The following is a 26,179-nucleotide window of genomic DNA, read 5'->3' on the forward strand; positions in this document are numbered from 1 at the left end:
TCTGAATAAGGAGAGTTTGACTGACTTTCAGAAAAACCATCTTTCTGAACGATTTCTGAAGAAATTGAAGAGGTCCATACACCATTTGAAGAATTATTCTGTATTGAATCAATTCCTTCACTATTTGATGAATTTTGAAAAGCTAGATTTTGTCTTGCACTCGTAACAAAATGTTGATCAATTTTATCATCTGTTGTGTTTTTTTGAACAATTTCAACTTCAACTATCCCAGGGTATTCTTTTTGGGAAATGTTCAAAGAGTCACTGTTTCCAGAACCATCAATAGCAACTTGAGTTTTTTTCTCTGGAGCAAATACAATGTCGGTTTGAGAATTTTCAGACCAAAGTGGTATTGTACTCTGTTTTTGTTGGTTAATGTCTTTGTTACGGGGTATATCTTCAGTTTTGTTTAAATTCAATTCTAATTCATTCGTTTTATTAAAACCTTCTTTAACTGAATTCAAATCTTCATTTTCAATAATTCCTTGATAAATGTTAGAATTAAAAGTTTTATTAATATCCTTTTGAGAACTTAAATCACCAATCTCTCTATCAATTTCAACAATTGTAGAATTAGATAAGTCTGCGGGGTTTTTCAAAGTTTCTTGATTCAGAGACTCAAAAAAGTCAGTCTTATTTTGTAAGCCTATTGCTGAAATTGAGCTATTCTTTAATTGGTCACTTCCTAATGAAGGACTATCGGGATTAAGTTCCTCAAGTTGTTTTAAATTCACTGATTCCTTCCGTTCTTCAACGTCATCAGAATTAAGAGTAACTGCCGTGAACTTATCTTCATCAGGTTTGTCATCAATTTGAGAAGTAGGCAATTCATTAATACCAGCTGAAATAATATTGTCACTATGAGACTCATTTAGTTTAAGTTTGCTAGAATCTTCAATAACTGCAGTAATAGTTGAAGAGTCGTTGTCGTTAGACGAAATTGAAGTAACTTTGTGATCTTCCTGAGAGTCCGATGTTGGCAAATAAAATTCATCACCAAGTTTTTCTGAAACCTTAAGTTCATTATCAGAAGTTACATCAGTTAAGGTAGTTAAAGGAATATCAGTTACCTCAAAAGGTAAAGAAGAATTTCGTGCAAATGTATTAAAGTTGTCTAAATCATTCCCCTGGTTCGTAGTTATTGAATCTACTTCGTTAGAGGAATCTTGTTCTACAAAAGAAACAAACTGTTTATTAGCTATTGAAGATGACTTGTCTGTAGAGTTTGTATCATTCTCTACGTCACCTTCACTCTGTGTTTCAGTACTGTTATCAGGTCTTAAGATATTTAACGCTTCAATACCTAAAGCTTTTGTTGGGTGTATTTCGTTACTATTGAAACCAAATGCATTTGTTAAGCCTAAAGAAGAATTTTCTTTAACAATCGAATCTAAGGGTTGGCTACTTTCTTCAATGCTTTGAATTGATTCTGTCGTACTTATGGTAGCAGCAGTTTCATTTTTATCATCTAAGAACAATTCTTCAGTAGCAATGTTCTCAGTTATTGATTCTATTGAACTTTCTGTTGAAAAAGGTTGACCCGAGAGATTTAAGTCTTTTGCCAAGTCAAATGATAGTTCCTTGCCATAAGTCTTATTGTTATCGTTAAGATCTGAACTTAATTCTTCTTTTTCAATAGAAAAACCAAATATAGATTCAGTAGTCAAATTGTTTTTGAACTCAGTATTTCTGACATCAAATTTAGTTTCCTCATCGATTGAGCTCAGCAGTTCTTCACTTAAAGGATCTGCAACCTTTTTAAAATCATTTAGGCTACCATTATTCTTTTCAGAAGGATGTGAAGTGATGCTTTCATTCAAAAGTTCTTTTTCTTCACTAAAGCTTTGAGGTAGATTTGAGTCAATACCAGTCATTTCTTCTATGTTTTCAGGATATGTTTGATTTTTTGTTTCAAAACTGTGTTCTTCATTGTTTACAGTCGTCACAGAGTCTTCGCTAATTCTATTTTCTTCTTTAACTACCTCAACGTTATCTGTCAAATTGGAACTAGCTGATGAAGGTACAATTATTGTTTGAGAGTTATCATCCTTATGAATGGTGGGAAGACCTTCGGATAAATGATCTTTTGGAAGAATTTCTTCAGCAGTCACAAAAACTTCAGGTGAAAATTCTTTCATAGAAGAATTTAAATCTTGAGATCTTTCAGAAGATTGAAGATCTTCCAAAGGCAGTTCTGTGTAGTTATTCTGAGATGCTGTCAATAAGACATTGTTATCTATTGAAGGTTCAAGAGGTGTTATCGTGGTATCAAAGACTGGTATCAATGTTTCAGAATAATTGGCTGTTGTCTGTAAACCGACAGTAGGATCCATTAATACATCAGAATTATAATTTACATTACCAAACACGTCATTAGTACTTTCATGTTCACTCAAACCTTCCAAAGGAAAACCTTGATTAAGTGATACAGTATGATTTGTCTGTATATTGTTTTCACTTAAGAAATTTTCCTGGTAAGACACAACATCAGAAATCTGAACTTCTGGTGTTCTATTTTCTGAAACAATCTTTATCGAGTCAGAACTTACAGAAGTATTTGAAGAATTCAAGTAACTAGAAGAACTTACTTCAGATTCAGAATTATTATAACTGATTTCTTCAGATTTCTGTAATTCGACAAAATTATCAGCATTTCCAACATCAAATGAAGTGAAGTTGTCGGAAATTTTCTTCGATGGAGAATTATCGAAAACATAACTGTGGGTAGAATCAAGGTCGTCAGAAGAGATTTTGGATTCAGAATCGAAGAAGCCTTCAGATTTCGTCTCATATTGAGAACTATTAGGTAATAAACTACTTTGATAACTATCAGGATTTAAGTGATGCAAAGACTCATTTTTCAAACCCAAATTTTCTTCATCCCCTTTCAAGTTTATGGCAACATTTTTGGAATCTGAAGTTTCAACATATGTCGAGCTATTTTCAATATTTTCGGAAATAGTAGAAAAACTATCTTGGCCATGTGCAAGTGATTTTGGTGTTGTTGTTGAGACAACTTCATTTCCAACAGTTTTGTCTTGATTTATTTTAGGCTTTCCACTCTTTTTTAAAGATGGAATCAAATCTTCTGACTCAAACAATAAAGATGTATTTCTAAAAGGCGGAACCGTTGTGTAAATGTCAGAAAATTTTTCAGACGACTCTAGAACACCTTCTGGGAAGACAACATGAATGAAAGGTGACTCTGTATTTGCATTTTCAGGTTCATTAAGAATCGTTGTTGTAGCAAAATTGACCTTCAAAGCTTCAGAATCTGCCTTCGACCTATCTAAACTGCTCTTCACAGTCGAACCGGTAATTTCTTCTAACTTCTTTGATGTTTTGCTATCATCAAATTCCCCATTACTAATTCCCTTGACCATCATTATCATCTTCATCCCTAGAACCACTACCTTCCTCAACTGTATCAAAATCAATTAACCCATCATCATTAACAATTTTCAAACGATCCTCAGGATCCATAAAATAATCACCATTCGTTTCCGAATCGACTTCCGATTCTAGAATACCAAAATCAATAAATTTCGACTCCCCATTACGTTTCGGTGTTGCCGTTTCAAATTCCCGATACGAATCGGGATTTTCAACGACATCACCATCAGACGTACGATTCACCACCTCAGCTAAGTGTTCCTTTTGTACATCATGATTATTGGCTTGATTATTGTGCATTGTGGACGATGAAAATGTGTTTATGGGAAATATTTTTGTTGTTGTACTTGGAATTGACATCTCAATTTTTATTGGATATAATTTTGTACGTTGTGAGACGTTATTTATAATTTTTCTACCTTTAGTGCCTGGAAATATGCTACCAATGCCAACATTGGCATATGATGTGTCAAATTGTTTTGATATGACATTTTCATCATCGTTATTGTTGTTCCGATTTGGCAGCACTGATCCTTTTGACAGAAAGAAGTCCTCAATGGAATCTTTTTTCTGTAATACAAAATATGAAACATTATAATATTTGTATGAATATTTTCTTTTTGATTTTGGACTTACTTTTTCTTCACTTGAATCGAAGAGAGTATTTTCCGAGACATCTTCTTCTTTATTTGCTGGAATTGAGTTTTCTTCGATGACATTTCTGACAGTTGTCAAACTTACTACATTCGAAGATCTTGATGGTAAATCGGACTTAATGTATTTTCTCTTGAGTATATCCAATAGAACTGCATTCTCCTATATTAATGTTTATTGGTTTTTGAAGAAAAAAGTATTTAAAATAATTATTACCATCATTTTGGAATTTTAGAAGTAAATGGTTTTAAAAGATTAAATTTGATCTTAAAACTATTTTTTTAATGCATTTTGTTAGATCTGATTTGTTAGATTTTGAAAAAGTTTCTTTTTACAATTTGTACAATTTTGTATTTATTCAAAAAGTCTGTTTTGTTGAAACTGAAACTGTTGTTTCGGTTTGTTTTGTCTTAAAAATGTAACGTCTAAATGTTTGAATCTTAAATGGTTTGTGTATTTAATATTTCTTTCAATCGGTAAAAAAACGGTTCGTTAAATTATTTAGACACAAACCAATAATTTGAAACAAAATATGATTGCCAACTTTTGTCAAAGCCAATAGTACTTTTTCTGTTTGGTATTATTAAGTATATATGACATTTACTCAAAAACAATTCTTAAGTAAGGTTGTCAACACTTAAATCAAACGTCAAAAAGAACAAGAATCTAATAAAACGTTTGTATATAACACGTTTAATTTGCTGAACTTGATAAGAAGTTTAAATGAGATTTATTTATTTTGAACATATTCCCCGAGTTAGGTTGACAGCATACAGATCAAACGTCAAAAAGTACCATGTAAGGTTGACAACACTCAAATCAAACGTCAAAAAAGTACTAGATTTAAAAAAAAACTGGATTGTTTTGACAAGTTTTATCAGCTGAACTAGATTTGAAGTTTAAATGGTATTTAAAACAACAGTTTCATTTCACAAAGTACTGCCACTTTTTTGTATTAACAAATTTTGTCCGCACTTAAATTTTGTTTATGTAATTTTGATGCTAAAACTAAAATCCATACCGTATTAGATTCAACTAGAATAGTAGAATTCAATATATTATCCTCATTTTCACTTAGCCATTGTATAAGATTCTCGTCATCAGTGTTAGTACTTAAAGTTGAATCAGTGTTACCACTTTCTGTTGTTTCCTTAATACTATTTTCCCTTCGACCACTACCAGTGGTTGAATTATTATTGTTATTTTCTTGCATTTCTGTACTGGGACTTGAATTTGAATTTAAATTTGAACTCGAACTTAATATATGATTACTTTCAATTAAACGATGTGAAGTCGTACTGCGATGTGTAGTTAGTATTAAGCTGCTTTGGCTGGTACGATATAATTCGCTAAATGGATTGAAAAGCATTTTGGGATCGATATCGACCACTTCTACATCCTTCGATGAATCAACTATCATAAGTGTGCCATTTGGATACTTCCGTACCAAAGTTTGATTTGGCAAAATTCCATAGACCATAATGCCAATGTCAAGTTGACGTGACACTTGAGGTGGTCGTTTTCGAACGACCGTATTATTTGGCAAAATGCCATAGACCGAGAAATCTTGGATGGATTTTTGTTCTGTTGTTGATGATGTTGTTGTTGTTGATGTTGTAGATGTATCATTTGACAGTTGTTTTTGTTCTTGATTCTTCTCAGGTAACTCTTGAATGACAGTTGTAGTTGTCAAAACAGGTATTGTTGTTTTTGAAACAGGTGTTGTTGATGACACTTGTGTGACAGTTGTCGTTGTCAAATCAGGTGTTGTTTTTGTTGTTGTTGTGGAACTTGTTTGGGTAGATGTTAAGCCCGTGTTAGTTCTTGTGCTTTGAACGGATCCAGCCGGTAGAATCGGTATACGTCTGTTGCCGAAACGGGATCGTACTGTTGTTGTGATTTCAGTTTGAACTGTTGTTTTAAATGGGCTTGTCTGATCGTATTTCTGTGTGGAACCTAGGATACTATTTAAATGGATTGGTAGGGACTGGGTACGAATGGATGACTGTGGAGTAGAAGTGTAATCAAAAGTAGTAGATGTATCTTGTTCGAGAGTTGATGTGGATGGAATGGCCGTATCTGTAGTCTCGCCACCAGTCACTGCTGTAGGTGCCTCCGAAAATGTACTAGACAACTCCAGGGCACGGTCGGTGGATGTGCTTCCAGTCACTGAAATCGAGGGATAAGTTTGGGTACCGAAGAAGGTGTTTATATTCACTGGCCGTCCAGTTGTTTGCTTCTTTTCCACACCTACAGGAGTTGTTGTCGATTCAGGTCCCTTATAAATCGGATGCACCTCAACAGCTGCTTCCGTATTTTGGTTGACCTTCTTCGCTTGGATTGTAAAGAGATCAAGGAAAGATACTGTGACCGGTGGCGATCCCGTTGATGGAGAACTAAGAGTAGTAGAAGTTATAGGAGGATAAAGTGTAGTAGAAGAAGCATCTGTAGATGGTGTACTGTTTGTATCCAGTGTTGCTGTTGTTGGTGTTTCTGAGGTATTTTCTGTAGATGTTGCCATTGTTTCAGAAGCATTTTGTACGGAAGTATCCAAAAAGTTACTTATAGCTGAAATTAGTTGCGGTCGTGTTATCAAGCTACTACCAGGAGTTGTTAGTGCATCTGCCAGAAATGGCATTGGTAGACTTGTTGGCGGATTACTTGCTAGTGTGGTTAGTTCTAAAAGGTTAGTGCTAATGTTAGTAAGGTTGGTGTTAATAAGGGTTGGTTCAGTTGGTGAAGCAGTGGGCAGGGAAATAGTAGTTAAGTCAATAAGCTCAGGGGTTGTTTGTTCTGTTTTTGTTGGCTGGGATCTAAAAAGCAATGTAGTGTCTGATGTGTCTTGAGGGACTGTAAATGTGGTTTTAGAGGAGTCATTTGGGGATAGGTTAGGATTGGTTGTTGGAGTGAAAATTATTTCAGTGGATGGATTAATTTCCACACTATTTAGTAAACGCCCATCGCGATCATTATTCGTTATAACATTAGTAGTTTTTATTGTTGTTGGATTTTCATTTTCATCATCCATCACATCAGTGATGGGCTCATGTGTATTTACAGTGGATGATGATATTGATATGGAGTTAATTTTTTCCCCCGGTACCTGAATTATATCTGGAAGTTCGGTTGTCGAGGTTGTTGTTGTAGAAGTGGTTGTTGTTGTTGTAGTTGAAGTTGTCGACGGTGTTTTCGATAGAATGTCAGCTAGAGCTTCAAAAATCGAAACTGTCACTGAAGATTGCGGTAATGGTTGTTCTTGGACACCGCTTTCCACACTTATTTCACTTCGTGTTAAACCACCAGCCACTGGCTCAATCATATTCCAAACACCAGCTGTCCCATCGTATACTATACCTTCAAAATTGCTATCAGATTTGTTCAAGTCTTGATTTTCGAGGTTGGAAAACATAACTGGGTCCGACGGAGGTGGTATCTAGGAAAAAAAAATATGTTAGAACAAATATTTGAAACTAAAATAATGAATGCGGAAATATTGAAAGTTTTTAGAAAAAAATTGTACCCACCATTTTCAAAGACGATTATAGAAAGTTTGGAAATAGAAATTGACTTTGGTTTATGCATTTACAAAGCTTAAAATATTTTATTTTGAAGAGTTAAAAACCTAATCCTGTTCTGTCTTTCGAAAATATTTCGAAACAATTTTATGTATAAGGGGTTTTATTTTGAATAGATAATGATATTACTAACAATAGTTTTATTCGGGCATCTATTACTTTACAATATGTCAAATTTATTACAAGTAAGAACTACTCCAATACTATAAATGTAACAATACTCTTAATAATTTGATATGAAATGGCTTTTGACGAACAGAAGAGGGAGAGTTAAGAAATGTTCTCTAAGGTCCTAGTTTTTATACAACAGAGAAGGTAAGTTCATGTTTGTTAAAGGCGCTTACTTGCGTTGTCAAATCAAATCGAACAGAACTAATTTCATGTTCAGTACTTTTCAGATCTCTTTCTTTCGTCGTTTTGATATTTGACACCTGTCAAAACATAATCAGTGCTCGAAGATTTTATTTTTAAACTATACCTTGGTAAAAACTATTATAATAAAGTTGGCTAATTCTTTGTTAAAGACGTTAGAAATAGTTTAATGGTTTAATTCGTTTAGATTTGAACTGAAATTATTAAACAAAATGGCGGCCTATTTTAACTTATAAGTATTCGAATGTTTAGAAGCCAAACATTAGTGTTATACCAATGCTCGAAAATAAACTCAAAAATTAATTTGTTTACTTTTTTTCTTTATTTAATTTTATATCAAAATTTTCAAAAATAAGCCGAAACAAATCAAACCAAATTATTATTCACATAAAATGATAAACATGATTTAAATGTTTTATTTAATTATATTATTATGAATTAATGGAGTTAACTAGGTAAACATAATACAAATTAATAACAAAAACCAACCACCAATATACATAAAATACACCAGAGTTAAATAAAAACAAATTAAAAATAGCAAAAACAATAAATTAAACAAAAACAAAAAAACACTTAAACAAAACAAAACAAAATAGTCCCCTCGTTTTGCGCCATATAGCTTATGGGCAGCCTTAGTATTTTTCAACTTGGTTTATGCGTTTATTGCTCCAATTGGTTTGGATCAACGACAGCGAGGACCAAATTTCATTCAGATCGTGGGGTATTTCCGTGGTGGCTGATGGCATCACGAGCCGCCTTTGGAGCTCTGTTGTTTTTATCAAACTCTTATGCAGAGCATAAGACGTCGGAGCGTGTTGCTGTTGCTGCTGATGGACTTGTCTGTTGCGATTCTTTTTTGGCAATGGTGGGGTTGGTGGTTGTGGAACTTGGATCTGATTGCCGATAGCTGCCAACGCCACTGCAGCACCAGAAGCCGGTTTAGGAATGCTGTGTCGCCTTAGTTTTTGCAACTGTGCCGATTGATGGTAACTATAAGTATCTGGGGGAATGTTGCTTTCCTGATGATGGTGATGATGATGATGATGATTGTAACTCGGTCCCATTAATGGCGGATGGCTTATGGACCACTCCCATACAAAAGCCTTTAAAAAGCATTTTTTGGATGGATTTCAATTGTCATAGGAAATTGAAATATTTTTGAATGCAATGCAGTGATATAGAGAGAAGAGTGAAAGAAGTAGTGTTATGTAATTATGATGTGTTAAATCCAATTAAGCAAAACGATGTTGACATATGTGGCATGCAATTGGCAACACTTTTGGTCCAGTTTTTGGTACGTAGGTATGTTATTTGTTTGACGTTTTGGTATGCGCTTGTAGTCATAATTGTCAATAACTGTGTCTATAATTTTTATAACTTAAAACATTTTTAAATTCATATATGTACGAAACTATGAACTTAATACATAATAATCAAACCAAGAGAGAAAAATGTCAGACAAACTGACAGTTGGACTTTTCTTAAAAGTTTAACAGATGTCAAAAATGTCATTTTTCATAACATACAATTATTGTGATATTATTATAAGTTTTCGTTTATAAAATATTTGATTTTTTTTCTTTAATATTTTTGATTTATAGAAAATGCAGTTGGTTGATTTCTTGTCCAATAATTTATTTTGATATTTAAAAAAAAATCTAATCTCAAAAAATCGGTGTATTGATAAATTAGAATTCCATTGAGCTCAAATTCATTTATTTGTCAAGTTTTGAAGCGTCAGAACTCTAATTAAAATTTCAGTCTAAAATAGAACTTCGATTTGATAGACACTCAAATTTGGGGATCTAGGATATTAGAACTACGTATTATGTAAGTTCAGCAATGTTTTTACTTCTTTCAAAGGTCTGGCAATTAGATTTCAGACCACAAGAAAGTCTAATGTGCAATTATAAAATATTTCTAGAACATACATATATAAACATGAAGGGTTTACCAAAAAGTCATTAATATTAGCTGCATAATGTAAAATGTTCTGGACACTGAAAATTTCATGAAGTATAAGGTACTTATTTATATATTTTGCACATTAAAGAGATTGCAGGACGTTAATTTCTGAATGTAACCGATTTATTTTGATCATTATTTAAGTAAAGATGTTCAGAGCCACACGAATATGTGTACATTTATCTATAAAAAACAACTTAAAAAATAAAAATCTTAAACGAAATCCATTTAAACACGAAAACACAATTTTAATTTCAAAAAAATAAGAGTATCAAAACAAGAATCTAAAATAAATGTCTGCTATCAAGAAAACTGACAGATGTTTTTAATATTGTTCGTAAAATATTAGAATTTCGAGTAATTTTTCACTTCAACTTATAAGATTAGATGTGATGAAATGCTCGAGTTCAAAATATTTTTTAATGGAATTCCAAAGATAATTTGACAGTTATTAGACCGAGTTTTTAATTTATTTTAGAACTTAGTCAAAAAATTGGCCGTCCAAGTTTTGATTGACAAGATCTCGGTAGTCAGTTGTGTGATGAACTTGTGAAGAAACATGTCTCTGTTTTCTTTGCTTTGCGATTTTAAACTGCAAAATTTTCTTTATTTACTTAAACACAAATTTTTTGTAATCGGTCCAGTTCTTCGAATTGAAAATGTTGACATTTCTCGACGTTTCAAGGTCCCTAGAATCTTAATGAAAGATTTGTATGGATATTCTTATGTGTGCGTTTGTACGTACGTTCGGGATACCATTTTCCGTCGTCCATATCTCAAAATCAGTCAAGACCAGTATCGAACTTATAATTTTATCTTGCAGATAATAACGTCGAAAGAAGCAGGAAGGACTTAAAATAACTGAGGGGCTGGTTTTTCTACTATAGCAACTATATGGAGAGTAGGTCCCTTACAGCTTATATGTCGAAATGACAAGAATTACTCTTGGAGGATTTGTCAATTCCTCGCAAGATGCAGTACCCGTGAAAAAAGTTAGGTGGTACAGGCAGGGATGGATCCCAATGCCCCTTGCATGACAGTCCAACGCACTAACCATCACGCAACGGGTACTACTGTATTGCAATATTATATATTTAATAAAGGTTTTTTTATAAACCAAAAATACTGAAAATAAAGTATTTGCTACTTTGAATGTTTCACTAACAAAAATTGATATTAACCAGAGACATCTGTTAAAATTTTGAGAAAAACTGAAAGAACGGTTTATTACAAAAATAAATGAAAAAGAAACACTACTAAAAGTTGGTAAAAATTGATTTTCAACACGAATATTTTGGCAACAATTAAAGATATTGCATATATACAAAATCTAAATCTACAGAAATTACAACGCATAATTGTTAAAAACTGTTGTTTGATTCGAATATCTCGAGAATGGATGAAGGTATTGAATTCAAACTATTTCATTCTACGCAAAATTGTGTTATTAACGCTAAAACATTTTCTTAAAAAAATCCAATCTGTATTTTTGTTTAAATAAGAAATAAAAAACTTCTAAAATTGATAAAAATTGATTTTTCACTAAAAATGTATGGAACAAAAACATAAATATTGAATTCAAACTTATTGTATCCTATGCAAAATATTGTTGCTAACTTTAAGTTATTTTTTAAGAAAACTTTAATTGGCAACTTATTTTACAAATAAATTTTGGGAGTGGAGTGATAACCAAAATTTTAACTTTAACGTTCTAATGGTAGAACCTCTCCGCAGCAATTTAAGACAGAAGTGGGTGTCCCGCAAGGTTGAATTTTGAGTCCTTTGCTCTTCTCATTTTTTATTAACGACATTGGAGATAGTGTTCCAGGGGTGTATATTATGGTGATTTGCTTATTAAGGTGCTTTTATATGCGGATGACCTTATAATTCTTACTGATAATCCGGTAACTCTACAACTGAAATTTAACGAACTTAACCAGTATTGTTACTCGAAGTCGAAAGTCGAAGATTATGGTTTTTAGATCTCATAATCACAATGTCAGAAATGACCGTTCTTGGAACCTGAATGGTGAAAGAATAGAGGTAATTAAAACAATTTAAATACTTAAGTTTACAATAACACAAAATTTAAACATCACACCTCATATAAAAGATAAACCATCAGTTGCGAAATCAGCCATTAACTGCATTTGGTCAAGTTTTTTTTAATAACAAATGTATCGAACCGATAGTAAAATTCAAAGTATTTGATGCAACAATTGAAAGTTCACTCTGTTATGCTAATGAAGTGTATGGTTACGAAGCATGTGAGTACTTTAAAGTTATCTAGAGATATTTCTTCAAACGTGTATTAAGGTCCCTTTAAACACACCTAACTATGCAATTTTCTTAAAAAAAACCTTAAGGCAAATATGGAGTATATTGACAAAGTTTTAAATAGATGTTATAATAATTTTCAAAGAAAAGTACTCATGATTTCACTTCTGCGTTGTTACACGCCGTTCGAAGATTGGCAAGAATTGGCTGCTAAATATAATACGACATTGAATTTAGCCTTGAATAACTTTGGTTAATGGAAGGATGAATTCTATGACTACATTTCAGCAACTGACGAAAAAATATTTCAAAATTCTCTGAACCGTCCTAAAGAGTCCATGTCAAGAACGATATACAGCGAACTGAATCATTGTTTGGCGGAAGCTAATTATTATCGAAACAAAATATTTAAGATCCGAACTGAAATGCTAGAGCTAAATTACAGACCTCATAGGGTTAAATCATAATTGTAATCTTTGCAAACCTTAATCAAATCGAGAACGTTTATCACTTTCTAGCAAGATGTCCAATACTCCAAGAAATTTGATGTTTATACTTTAGTAAAAAGCTTTCTTTCTACCGAAGAGAGTTACTCAATTCTAAATGGCGAGTGTTGTTGGAAATTTATTATCCGGTTTGTGACTGAAGCTATCGCTCACAGAAATACTTATGTAAATCTCTTTTAGAATCAATCTATAATTTTGTTTTAGCTAAACTAAAAGCCCATCTTCCAGCTAATATTGAATCCCTTAATCTAACATTACTTTTTATTCGATTAATTCATCAATCTTTTAAATTTAAATACTCGAGTTTAAATTTTGTCCTTTTTTAAAAAAAATAACTTTTGGAATATATTTGTATTACTTTCTATTACTTTAAGTTAGATCTGATTAAAATTATAAGTCTTAAACTCTAATGATATTCTGTTAAAATTTGTCTATGTTTACTGGCAAAATTATATTTAATGTTAAAATACTCTACACTTTTTCATTTTCAAATTTCTTGCTGTGTTTAATAATAATAGTAATAATTTTAGATTAATTTAGACGGCTTTAAGCCATTCTCCTAAATCTTATATATTTAAACATTTGTTCCTTATATGTTGAAAAAATAAAGATAATTGATAATAATATCAATGTCTTCATTCTTCAACTCATATCTTGCATTATTTATTTTAGGGGGGTTGCAAACAAATTCTTGATGTATTGGTATTTCATTCTTTCGGTAATACCTTATAGGAAAAACGTTATTAGAGTTTGAAGTAGTAAAAATGTATTTAAAAAGGCTTGTACGTTTTTAATGATAGTAAATTTTTAAAATTGGATGAGGAACTTTTAAATGTTTTTGTTTTAAAAATAAACAAAAATCTTTGAATCAAAAAATTTGTTCAACGGCAAATTTTGAGGCATATTTTTATTTGTTAGTCCTTAGGCTAGGCGCGCACATGCAAATTTTAGTTTTGAAACTGTTTGGTTTTGCGCACATACAGAAACCATTATGTCGCCCATTCGAGCAACTTTTTAGTTTGTGTATTGACACAAACTAGACGATCACCTCGAACCAATTCCTTAGCTTGTGTCACAAGGAATTATAGGTAACTGCGCGGACATTCAACTAAATCGTCGAATAATTTGTTGTAAGTCCAAGAGAAAGAAAAATTGAATCAAGGCGAATAAATATTTCCTGGGGGGTCATTCCGTAAAACGATAATCGTTAGACCATATCGTTTAGACGATGGTCTCACTACATGTAAGACGATAATCGTCAAAGTGATATCGTTCGTCAAAACGATAGCATTTGCACGATAGCTAAGTAGGTATCGTCTGCTATTAATTTCCATTGATAACTAAGCAAATTGAAGTAAAAAAATTTCGGTGTAGTTTAGTTTTAATCCAAATTTTAAATAAAAACTCAAAAAATTCAATGAATTCGGTAACAAAGAAAATTAATAGATGAATGGGACCTTCTATCAATTCTTACCCATATGTAAGCATTTTTTTTTATATATTTAAACTTTAGGGTGGAGGAACATTGGTATATTCGACAGGCAACGATTTTAGAGTCGCTCTTGCACAAAGCACTAGTCCAAACAAGTTTTGGAAACAACAAATATTTTTGCAGCCAAGTTATGTTATAAAATGGATAAAATGGAGTCTTCACTTCCTTCCCTTGGACAAAATTGGGATTATTACTGCAGCTGATTTACAAAAATATCAGACATTGAACAAAATTTTTGATATTATAGTTAATTCTTCGGCGGCAAAAAATTAAAACACAAAAAGTGACAATAACAATAAATATCACAAAATAGTTGGCATGTTTGTTAACAATACATATTTTGCAAATTTTCAAAATTTCTCAAAGACAAAAACCAAGTTTAATAACATTTTCAAGTTATTGAACAAGCTTATCTTTCGTTGAGTTCATTTTGACATTTTGAATATACTCAACGAACTTATACTGAAAACGATTGAACGAGACGATAGTGATAAAGTTACCTAAACAAATTATTGACGATATCGTTAATGATAAACGTTTTGACGATTAGGTATCGTTTTGAAAATTACGGAATGACTACCCTGATGTATTGGTTTATTTCGTTGATTACTTTAGGAGTTGCTTATGTGCGTGATGTTTGAGCAACTAACGATCGAATTTGGTTTCGAAAAAGTTGCATGTGCGCGCCTAGCCTAATGTATTCATTATGAGTAGGTCCTTCTTATTTATAATAAGAAGGCACTTAGTATCTACAATTTCGAATAGTCAAAGATTTAATAAAAGGTTTACTTTCACTGTAATATACCCTGGCCCATTTTTACGGTAATTGCACGGTTAGTACTAATGACATACATTTCATTTGGGTCTTTATTTTTATAGAAATATTACACTTTGTTATTGTATAAACATAGATTTGATGTATTTGTCTCAGTCTTAAGATATCTAAACTCTAGCAAATCCAATGTTTTTTCTGCTAGGGCAAATTTTTTAACTTCGGGGTAATTTTTCTAAAGATAATTTGTAATAAACAAACTACTTTTTTTTTGTCTATCGAAATGGGGGTTTATGTCTTTTCGTGTAGAAAGTAGATGCAATTTAAGAAAGAATGACTTAAATTGACAAAAAAAAATAGTAAAACCAAGTGCAATACTTTCAAGAAATTCCTATACCGGTCTGTACTATAATCGAAAATTTAAATTGAATTATTTATGTTGATAGTTTTTCAAAAATTTTCATGCAAACTTAAAATAAAAACTAAAATTAAGTTTAGACTCATGTTTTCGAAATTATGATATTAAGTCATAAATTAGGTTTAAATATTTGAAACAAAAAAAAAAAAAAAATTACTAAAACTTCTTTTCTATAAAACTTGAATTTGTTGGGTATACATGTAACCTTGTTTACATAAATACAGTACTAGCACCAAATATTACGGCACATTAACATTGAGGTATGTATGTGAGAAATACTGCCTCTCTGCAAACTTAAGTCATACCAAAAATAGTTGATGCCCTTTAAACCAAGGAACAAAACTAAGGGAAGATCATTTTTTCTAGGTTTATTTTTGCAACTCTTTATTAACTGCGGAACAGTGTTAATACATTTTTGTATTTTGTTCAGTTTTTTCTTAAAGCTTTAATCAAACAAACTTCTGTTTTCTTAAAGTAATTTCCAATTTTAACAATTTATGTATATACAATTTTTGTTTTGCTTCAGCTTAAAATAGGACAATAATATTTTCCTGGGCAAGAACGACATAAGTTTCTTGTAACTTTGAAATTATACCACTATAAATCTTATTCGTTACCACATTTTTGGAATAATGGCAGCCTTCAAAATATGATAAAATACACTAGTTTTTGTTCCATCACCCAAAAACAAACAAACAATTAAAACACAAAAAGCCAATACTTCATCAACCAAAACCTAAACAAAACAATTAAAACAAAAATAAATAAAAAATTTACTTTAAGCCAATAAATTTATTATAAATAAAAAGTCCAATTCGTCTTCGTGTCCCGTCAAAGTCAAGTGTTACCAATTGAGTTAGAGACAAAAACAAAAAAAAAACATTAAAATTTGTGTTTATGTTAGGTTTTGATGTTAAGTTTTATGAAACACAAAATATGTGATTTTTATGAAATGAGGCATATGCGAGATGGTGGAAGGTGGTGACGGTAGTTTGGAATAAAGTAATGTTGGACAACTCTAATGTTTGGCTTCTAAGTTGTTTTTGATTTTTTTGAAAATTTTGATGGTTTTTCAAGTTGTTTTTTGGAAAAGAACTTAACTATAAAAAAAGAGATATTTCTATACGTTAACTCTAAATACTTACAGGTTCAGTTGTTAGAGCTGGAATAGTTGGAGTGTAGATTGGTTTTGATGGTTCGGTCTTCTGTTGGAATCGACTGAAGGCATCTCCACGATAACGAGAACTGAATTTCTGTTGTTTTGGCTGAAAAAAAGTTAATAGACTTGGAATAAACTTTAAAAAATCAGTGAATCTAAAGACAAACCTTAGGTCTTGCATCTACAACTGGCCTATCCAATGCTAAATTTCTCGACTTTGTTATCTGCAGAGGTCTCACTGATGGCTGAGGAGCTGGACTTGTGTGGACGATTTCATTTTCATATCTGACAACTTCATCCGATATTGGTTGAGTTTTAGTTTTCAAAGTTGGAAATTGCAACCGACTGTTGAATCGGTTCTTGAACTTAGCCCGTGCAGCAAGAACTTCTGGCTTTTTGATTGGTTTCGGAGTTGTAGAGGGGCGTTGTGTTGTGGTTTTTGGCTTCGGTCGATATGGCTCAGCTCTTCGAGGTAAAAACAGAGGTTTAGTTCCTTTTGTGGATTCTTCAATTTCATTTGGATTTACTTCAAATCCACTATCGTCTGATTTTGAAGACTCACTTCTTCTGGTTGGTTTAGAGGATGGCACTTTTGGAATGATTTCTTCACGTTGTAACTCATTTTGAGGTTCTCGTTTTCTAGACTTGATTGCTGCCTTGTTTATTTTAACTTGAGCTCTTAGCTTCTCTGAATCACTGCGTCTAGATTTCGACGGTTCTTCAATGCGCAGAGCATTTTCTTTATTTTCTTCCAAACGAGGCTCTACACGTTTGGTTTTCAAAGCAGCCCTAGCTGTATCTTCTCGTTTAAGTTCAACTCGACGTACCTTGGGAATCGCTCGAGAAACTTGAAGAACTTCATCAGTTGTCTCCTGACTCGTTTGTTCTACACGACGAAGTCTTCCTTGTGACCTAGGAGCTTCGTAAACCTCATTGAGCTTGGAATATGTTGGATCTTCTTGTATCGGTAGTTTGGGATAGTTTTTCGGCAATAACGCCGCACTTGGTTGTTGTTTTCTCAACAATAATTTAAAGTGCTCTGGATAGTTCTCATCTTCTAGTTGGTCATCGTCTAAGGCCTTGGACTTTCTTTCACTTGATTTCACCTTTGATGCACCTCTTTTTAAGGCAACATTTCTCCAACTGCTGCCTGTTGTTGCCACTGTTAAAGGGTTTTCCGACGAAATCACTTCATCAACTTGCTTCGATACACTTCGTGATGTAAAAGTCCTTACTTTACGGATACTTTCTGATGAAGCGTCTGATGGTGGTGGTGGTGATGATGATGATGAAGGCTGCACATCAGATCTTCTTCGAATGCTCCCTGATGATGACGATGTTGATGTAGGTGGATTTGCCGATGGTGGCAAATCAGCTGATCGAGTTTTACTCCTCCTGATGACATTTGTTCGATCTACACTCGACGTTGGTAATTCAACTTTTGTTGGTTGATCACTACTTAAAGAAGCCGGACTTGGAATTGGGTTTGTACGTTTTCTTGGAGAACGAACCAATGGAATAGCTTCGGTTGCTTCTGCTGTGAGCTTACGAGAAGACCGATCATTTGGAGCTGCACGTCCTCGACTTCCTCGCTGTATTGGTCGAGGAGGTTCATCTTTTTTGTTAATGACTTCTTCTATAATCGAAGGAATGGCAGATGGTGGAATAGTAGCTCGAAAGCGACTTGATGCTCTTTGATGTGATGCAGTACCTCGGGATTGATTTGATTGGCTGCTGCTGACTACTTCGGAATTGCTCTTTGTATCGGAATCATCCTTTTGCATGGGCAAACCGAATCTCACACGACCTCGTTGTTGTGCCTGTAAGAAAATATAGCATAACAATTTACACAAAATTGAAAAACATAGAAATGAAAGATTTGGTAGAAAATTGTAGGTCCCCATGATTTCTGCTAGAAACTACAGAAAAGTTCATTGATATCGACCATTTTCCCCAAATTTCCCTAAAAGCTTTTATTAGCTGTATAAATCTTATTATACAAGTTTACCCCTACGTGTTCCAATAACTACAGAAATTAAACAATTATTGTAGAACTTCTAAACAAGTTTACCCTTAAACTTGCAACTTTCAATGCCGCATTTTTATAGCGATTAATTTTAAATTATTCAACCTTTACTGGTTTTTAAATTATCTAAAGTACCAGGTTATAATTTTTGCATTAAGAAACCAATTGTCACTTTAAATGCTTGTATTTTATATGATCTATTAACTTTATATAAAAATAGCAACAATAATTTCAATGGCGTACCCTACCTCAATCAAAACATAAACGCCTTGGACTTCTGCAAGAGATAAAAAGCAAAACAGCAATACTAACATTTTGTAATCAACTGCAACTAATTTAAAATCTTTTTTAAGTAAGTTTATTCTGCACCTGTATACCTTTAACATATTATAGACTGTAGCATGGTCAATTTGAGATTAGATTTTTAATTAAAAATTGGAAAAAAAAACTAGCAACTTGTTGCAAAGAGAAATCTAGCGATAGACAAGCCAAAGCCAAGCCCTCCCCAATCGATTTTATAATATTCTTTTTTTCCATATTTTTTTGTATCTCGATTAATGTTTTTTTTAAGTTTAAAAAGTCAGGTTTTGAGTTCCGTTCTGCACTTGGATTTGTTCAGGTTTAATTTAAAGTAAAATTTTGTATATTGAGAGTTCATTGAACAATTTTTTCGCAATAAATTGCATGCAATACAATTTAGTTCCGTATCTGTACCCTCAATAATTTATTTACGAAAATCTTGTATGTAGACTTGAATCTACTATTTTGTTATTATTACTTGAACTAGTTTTCAGGGTTGCCATCTGATGCTTTTTTCTTTTATTTTAAAGTGAGATGGATTTACAAAAATGCCTAGTTTAAGAAAAGCTCCATATTAATTTTTGTTCGATCTTGTTGATATGGAACTCTAGAAGTTAATTAATTTGAGTTTAAAGTTTTTTAATAAGAAAATTTGTTTAATTTTAAATATCCCGCTATTTGGAAAGCTGTCATCTTTTGGCATTTGACAAACAATCAAACTACAGCATTGATGTAAATAGAACCAAAAATGCTTATCCAAAACATTTAAATTGCTTAAATTCAATATAAAAATGAAGACAATTTTACGGTAAAAGCTCACAAAACTAGAGCGCTTCTGGGTCGCCGAGAAATACTTTCTCAGACGCCAATAGTAACATTGGTGGAAAAATTTGAGCTGTTCGACAAGTTTGTAATAAAACTGTGTGTTTCGCTCAAGAACAAGTGAAGAAATGAGGCACTTTGGAAACGAAGTGATGCCGTATTTTACACAAAGACGTAGGTCCTAAGTTCAGCTAACACTAGAAAATAAGTACAACAATCACCATCATACCAAAATCGTATTTTTGCTGATTACCTTGAAATGCATCATGATGTCTGTGAACATTAGTTTTGAATTCCTGAATATTGCAATGCCTGGGAAAGACAGAGTGTGGTAGGCCATTCCACATTCACATAGTATGGCTAAAGAACGAATCTCTATATTTGACAGTACTACCGAAGTTGGGCTCTAGTTGTGGTTGAACTATTTAAAGAGAGGAATGCAGCTTACTATTTCTCTACACTTAAACTTTTTAAATAACGATAAAAATGTGTTAAACAAGAAATCCTACGACGGTGTTCAAGCACCGTTAATGATCCAATGATAGTACTATCACAAATCAATTTAAATTCTCTACGTTTAATATTATCAAATAGGCTTAAGCAAGTTGTAGGAGCACCAGACCAGAGATGGTACTTATACTCAAGCTTTGGACGTACAGAAATATCAGAAGGGGAAAGGAATTTCTTGCATTTTTGACGATATCGCGATTTTGTGATCGTTCTACAAAAAATGGTTGTTGACACCCATACCGGAAACATTGAGATTTTCTGTCTCATTGATGCAAGTGCCTTCCATGAATGTTGAAAATCGTCTTAACAATACCAGACAGTGTATTAAAAGGATTCAATTCCACGCGGTTTTTTGTTCCAATGCTGTTTACGTTAGAATTCAATGAGCTTATTATATTTTTCGTTTCAGTTTCACATCAGAAGAAGGTGGATGTGAGTCTGAAAACGAATATCGTCAGCGAACCAATGTATTGGATTAGAAGTCGCAGACAAGAGATCTCTAATAAAAGTAAGAAAAAGTGTAGTAGACAAAACAGAACCCTGGGGCACACCAGTATTTATTATGTGGTTTTCAGACATGAACCCATCCAATACTAATTGTATTTAACGATCCGAAAGGTAGTTACTTATTATATGAAGGAGGGATTTATGAAAAACAAACACACGCACCTTATTAAATGCTTTTGAAATATAATGTGCAATGATCTTACTTTCTCTAAAACGATGGAAAGAATTGTTCCACTGTTCTGTGAGATAATCCAGTGGACCTATTGATACGAAAACTATACCGCCGGTCATTTTCAAAATATTTTTTGAGCTGGAAATTCATCAGTGTTTTCTTCTCCTTGAAAGAAGAGACGTAAGTGCAATTGGACGATAGTAAGAGGCTAAGAGGATTCACCTTTTTTACAGGTGGAAAGGTGGACAAATGCTGTTTTTCATCTGCTCGAAAAGAGACCTGTGGAATAGGACAGATGGAAAAGCTTATACGCCGCGGTTTTGCAATTGTCGAAAGACAATTCTTCAGAAAATTGAGGGGATGCCACCCGAACCAGCGGATTTATGTGTGTTAAGATCTGTAAGGACTCTTCCCATGCTACGAGAGCGAAAAAAGATTGGTCCCATATAACTACCAACGCGCTCAATTTCAAATGGATACATAAAACTCACTGGTTGAATTGGCGGCAAACTTTGTACCAAAGAGATTAGCTTCCTCCAAAGATCTAGATCTAACAAATGTAGTGTTATTGACAGCAATTCTCTTAAGAGCTCTTTTTTTAACGGGAGAATTTTGACACGAGAAATTTACAGGTATAACAAATTATATCAGGATTAAAGTTCAGAATCAGGTCAAGTTTTCTGCTCAGCCTTCCACATCCGCTAAAGCAGTTTTTTAAAAAAAGTTCTAAATTTAGGATCATGATTTTTTTTTTCAAAACATTGTGGGATTTTACTCCGGCTTGATTTAGGTCTACAAACTTTAAAGGTGGGATTAAAGCTGAAATTATGTAAAATTAGGATAGTTCATATTTTTTTTTTTACTATGTATTATTTTGATTTGTGAAGTAAGTTTTAACCATTTAACAAGTTAAACTTCCAAGAAATCTGGCAACCCTGAATGTTACAATTTATGTTTTCAAATATATTAAAAGCAATCAGAAGGTTACTCAAGTGCAAAAACAAAACAAAAATCAAAAACTAAACTACCATCAACGGGTAAAATGTATTAAGTCCGTTGGTAGCTTACCAAATTTACTTTAAGAAAAAACTCACTTATTTTATATCACGTAATAGCAATATAGACAAAAAACAAGTAACTTAAATAACATTTTTATATTCAACGTCATTTCTAACAAAAAGTTAGGTTTTACTTTTCATTTCTTTTCTTATGCTGATTAAGCGACCAACTATGAAGACAAAGCGTCGCGACGCCCGGCTACACGTCGTCGGTCGTCGGGACGATATATTCAGTGACAGTGAAAGTGTTAAGAAAAAAAAACGTTCTTTCATTTCATTGGCGGTGACGCTGTTTTTTCTTTTATTCCAATGTTTACATTTTTTGTTTTGTCAAACAATTATGTTCAATTATGGTTTTGAAATATTGAAGCAAGTACAGTTAAGAGACCTATTAAACTAAATTAACATATCTACTTAAAGCGATGTTGACGCCTTGTATAAGTAATTGAAGACGGATGGTATTTATTAATGAACATTGAATACTCAAGGTGTTCCGGCTTAAATTAATAACAAATTAAAGTTCTTATGTGTACAGAAACTAGTTTAAAATGTTAGGCATAGACAATATCAATTTATAGCCTAGCCTATTGATGAAATTTCTTTAAAATTTAATATTTTAATCATAAGGATAAAGCTTTTAAATTAATGCAATCAAGTTTAAAAAGTTTTTGAGTTTTTAATAAGTAAGAAAGTTTCTGATTCTTAAGAAATTATTTAGACAAAAAGGGTGGAACATTAACAACACTTGTAAAACGAATCTTGACCAACCATGAATTTTGACTAAAAGACTTTTGTAGTGCCAAGTATATATTAAACAATTTAATAAGTTTAAGTCTTAGTTTTTCACAGCTTTTCACGCAAATCCTTGATGTCACTTGCTTACTTGAGGTGACGCTACAGCCCTGTGTGAACCAAGGCCTCACCCAACAAATTCCTCCATCTAGCTCGGTCTTTAGCTAGACGTCTTCAGTTGCGCACTCCAAGTTGGTCGAAGTTATTTCGCGCCACATGATCAGCGGTTTTTTCTGTACTGAGCTGTTAAAGACTTTCCAGGCCGGAGCATTGGTTTTCATGCGCTCTATACGTGAGCCCGTACAGCTCGTCGTTCCATCATCTAGATCATACGAACAATTTTCTCTCGAAATGGCCCAACTTCATTTCTGCTTTTGAACCTTTCAGCATCTTCGACCGCACGCTCATAAAACTCGTGAGCAGCTCTCATCCTTCTATGCAGCGCCGCTTTACGTGCCTTTTTTTAGGCTTCGATTCCTTGCCAACATTTGAAGAAGGATTTGACTATTTCTCGCAAGTGTACCCGTTCGACTTGTATCTTCCTGTTTTGAATTAGGTGTGGAAACCCGAAGTGCTACCTTGGCTACGAGTTCGTCAGAAGGAACAGATATCCATGATCCTGAAAGAGTGACTAGCTGGCATCGCAATATGGTCAATCTGGTTGACGGTAGATCGATTTGGAGAACTCGGAGTTCACTTCTGGAGGTTAAGGTGCGGAAGGAGTAATAGTTTAAATGACGTTTTGCCCCCGTTTCGATGAGACTGAGACGTGCAGGCTGTTTTAATCGATTATTCCACCAAAGAAGTCTTCTCAGGATAGTTTTTATATCGTAGCTAGGATACTGCTCATATGCTTTGTCCAAGAGTTCGAAGACCATATCCTTGGTGTTGTCATCCTCTCTAGGGCGTTTGCGCATATTAGGCTAATACTGCCGAAGTAAGGCTTCATGCGAATGGTCAACATGCGCTCATTGATGCACCTGAAGCTCAAAACTTGTTGCCTCAATCTGGCTCCAATTGCAAAGCCGCATCTAAAAAGAGTTGTTGGTTTACTTATTTTATTCTACCCTTTGCATCCAATCGCATATCCTGGATGGCGGTGATATTTGCTTTACAGTAGTCTGGGGCCCCGGCTGCACTTGTCATATTAATTAAACTAACATAAAACTTGCATATCCGAAGTTCGTTATCCTTAAATATGTAGCTCTCGTGGGTTTTCAATAGTACATCCATCCGAATCTTGTTGGTCCTTCGCAACTAATTTGTCTTTACGTGGTCAGGAAGTCATCATGACGCTCTTCCAAATGTCACTATTTTGTTTGAAATTTATATATGTGTATTGGAAGTTTGCTGTCACACACAAATATGTATCCCCCACAAGTGTTCTGAGGTCGATTCGAGTCAAAATTGAGCTATATCACTTAATATGATATCCCAGCTGTCAACATTCACTGAATCGTAATAAATTTGACTACACTATAAAAGAATCGTCAAATCCTTCATGAACATTTCATAATGAAAATATTTTTGTTTGACATTGACAGTTTGATCAATTATTTAGGGGTGCGTTCATATAGTAAAAAAAAAAAACATAAATAAAACTATCAGTTAACCTTCATTTATTTCAACCACAAACTGTACTGCATTTCTGTAACCTTGTTTCTCGTGGTGAATTGCATTAAGTTATTTTAATGTGCATAAACCCTTTTTGAAAACTTCCTTTAATAGCTAACCATCACAAATAACCTTAAAGTATTTTTAGCTTTGATAGTAAAAGTAAAATACAACAATAATTCATAACAATTTAATCAAACCAATGCATAAGGAGATTTATTTTTAGACAGGGATTTAAAGTTTCGGGAGCGAAACGAGTTTTTATTTCAAAGGGCAAAATCCCATCAAGGATGGATTCCAAAACAAAAATGTTCCTTCATTCGTTTTTGTTTTTCTTGTTCTCGTTAATGCAGTTTTTGTAATTTTGCACATTCACTTTATTTAAAAAAAAAAACTGCAAGTGAATGCAATGGCCTTGACTTTCACTTTCCAGTGCATCAATATGCTATGCCCTTTAAGAACCCTTTTGCTAAATGAACTCGAGGCCTCGCGGTCTCAAGGATGAGTACACTTTGAGTTAATTAAACTTGTCTTGTTTACATTGAATGTTTTTCTTCTTTAACTTTTCTGCTATAGAACAGATTCATCATAAAATTAATAAGGCGGAAAGACATCGCTTATCTTTTACACTAAATGTATGCTTGAGCTAAGAAAAAAAAAACATAGCACAAACATCTGAGTTTGTATAACTTTTTCAGAAACTAAGAATGGTTGCTACAGTGACCTTGAACTTAATACTGAACAAGAACAATAATGTTATTTGTGAAAGGCAATACTAGATCCGCCATTGAACGCTTATGATATTACTTTTAATATTGCAGTCAACTTTATATATGTATTTATAAATACATTTCGGATATACTACACTTTGTATAATTGCAACTCTTTTCTTTTCCCTTTAAACTAAAATACTTTTAAATAAGAGGGTTCACTTTAATAACCTGCCTTTTAGACAGCTGTCTGCTTTGAAGCTGTCAAATATTGACAGTTGACAGCTAAAACCTATGAACACGCTTCTACAATGCATTGATATTTGCCAGGTTCAGATAACATAAGGGACTTCATCAGCCGTCAATTAAATTTTTTGAACGTACATTTTGACCAAAGCAACGCATTAGCTTTTCAAGTGCCATGCAATTCAAACTTGGAACTTAACTTAACTAATCTCTACCTTCAATTGATCGCGCGAAAACTATCAAAAACATTATTGTCTACGAAACACTCCTTAGGCAAGCTAAAATTCCATATTGACTTGTATTTCGTGTTTTAAGGAAATATTGCTTATTCCTTTTCCAATTTGATAAAGAACCCTTTTACATAAAACATCAAATAGAATTGTGAAGGAAATAAATTAATTACAGAGTATTAGGTAAAGTTCAGTTTTCATTTAATTGAAAAGCCATGATTAGCTGTCATTTTGACATAAGTAGTCTTAACTTGAAAGTTAAGGAGATTTTGCTTGACTTTAAAGTTAAGGAGATTTTGCTTTCCGGTCAACTTTAAAATAAAGTTGCCTTAATTGGGAGGCAATTTTTTGCCAACTGGTCAATCAGATACTAGAAACTTGCCTTACTTTCAAATCCCTGAGCCTCCCAAACCTATCCATTGTTTAAATTCAGTTCAAAAATCAAGCTATGTGCCGGTATTGAACTCGCAGATTTTGTGATTTAACATCTTTAGGATGACGTGAAAATTAAGGTCGATGCAAAATGCCCCAAAACCAATTCACGACTTTTAATATGAAATTCCTTAAGTTATAGAGGACATACAGCCCCTACCGTGTGCGAATTAA

At 33.1% G+C, this 26,179-nt stretch overlaps 1 protein-coding gene across 2 annotated transcripts in view; it reads right to left on the reverse strand.

The window, feature by feature from the left end:
- Positions 1-26,179, reverse strand: part of LOC129938655 (mucin-2-like) — a 113,723-nt gene that overhangs the window by 11,003 nt on the left and 76,541 nt on the right. For both annotated transcript variants that reach the window (XM_056046327.1, XM_056046326.1), the window contains exons 3-7: positions 16,754-18,406; positions 16,573-16,692; positions 5,069-7,480; positions 4,030-4,209; positions 3,813-3,963 (exon numbers count right to left, since the gene is read on the reverse strand). In XM_056046327.1, coding sequence (XP_055902302.1) covers positions 3,813-3,963; positions 4,030-4,209; positions 5,069-7,480; positions 16,573-16,692; positions 16,754-18,406 — 4,516 coding nt within the window. The remainder of the gene's footprint in view (positions 1-3,812; positions 3,964-4,029; positions 4,210-5,068; positions 7,481-16,572; positions 16,693-16,753; positions 18,407-26,179) is intronic.

The sequence above is a fragment of the Eupeodes corollae genome, chromosome 1, assembly GCF_945859685.1.
Source record: "Eupeodes corollae chromosome 1, idEupCoro1.1, whole genome shotgun sequence".
NCBI classification, from domain to species: domain Eukaryota; kingdom Metazoa; phylum Arthropoda; class Insecta; order Diptera; family Syrphidae; genus Eupeodes; species Eupeodes corollae.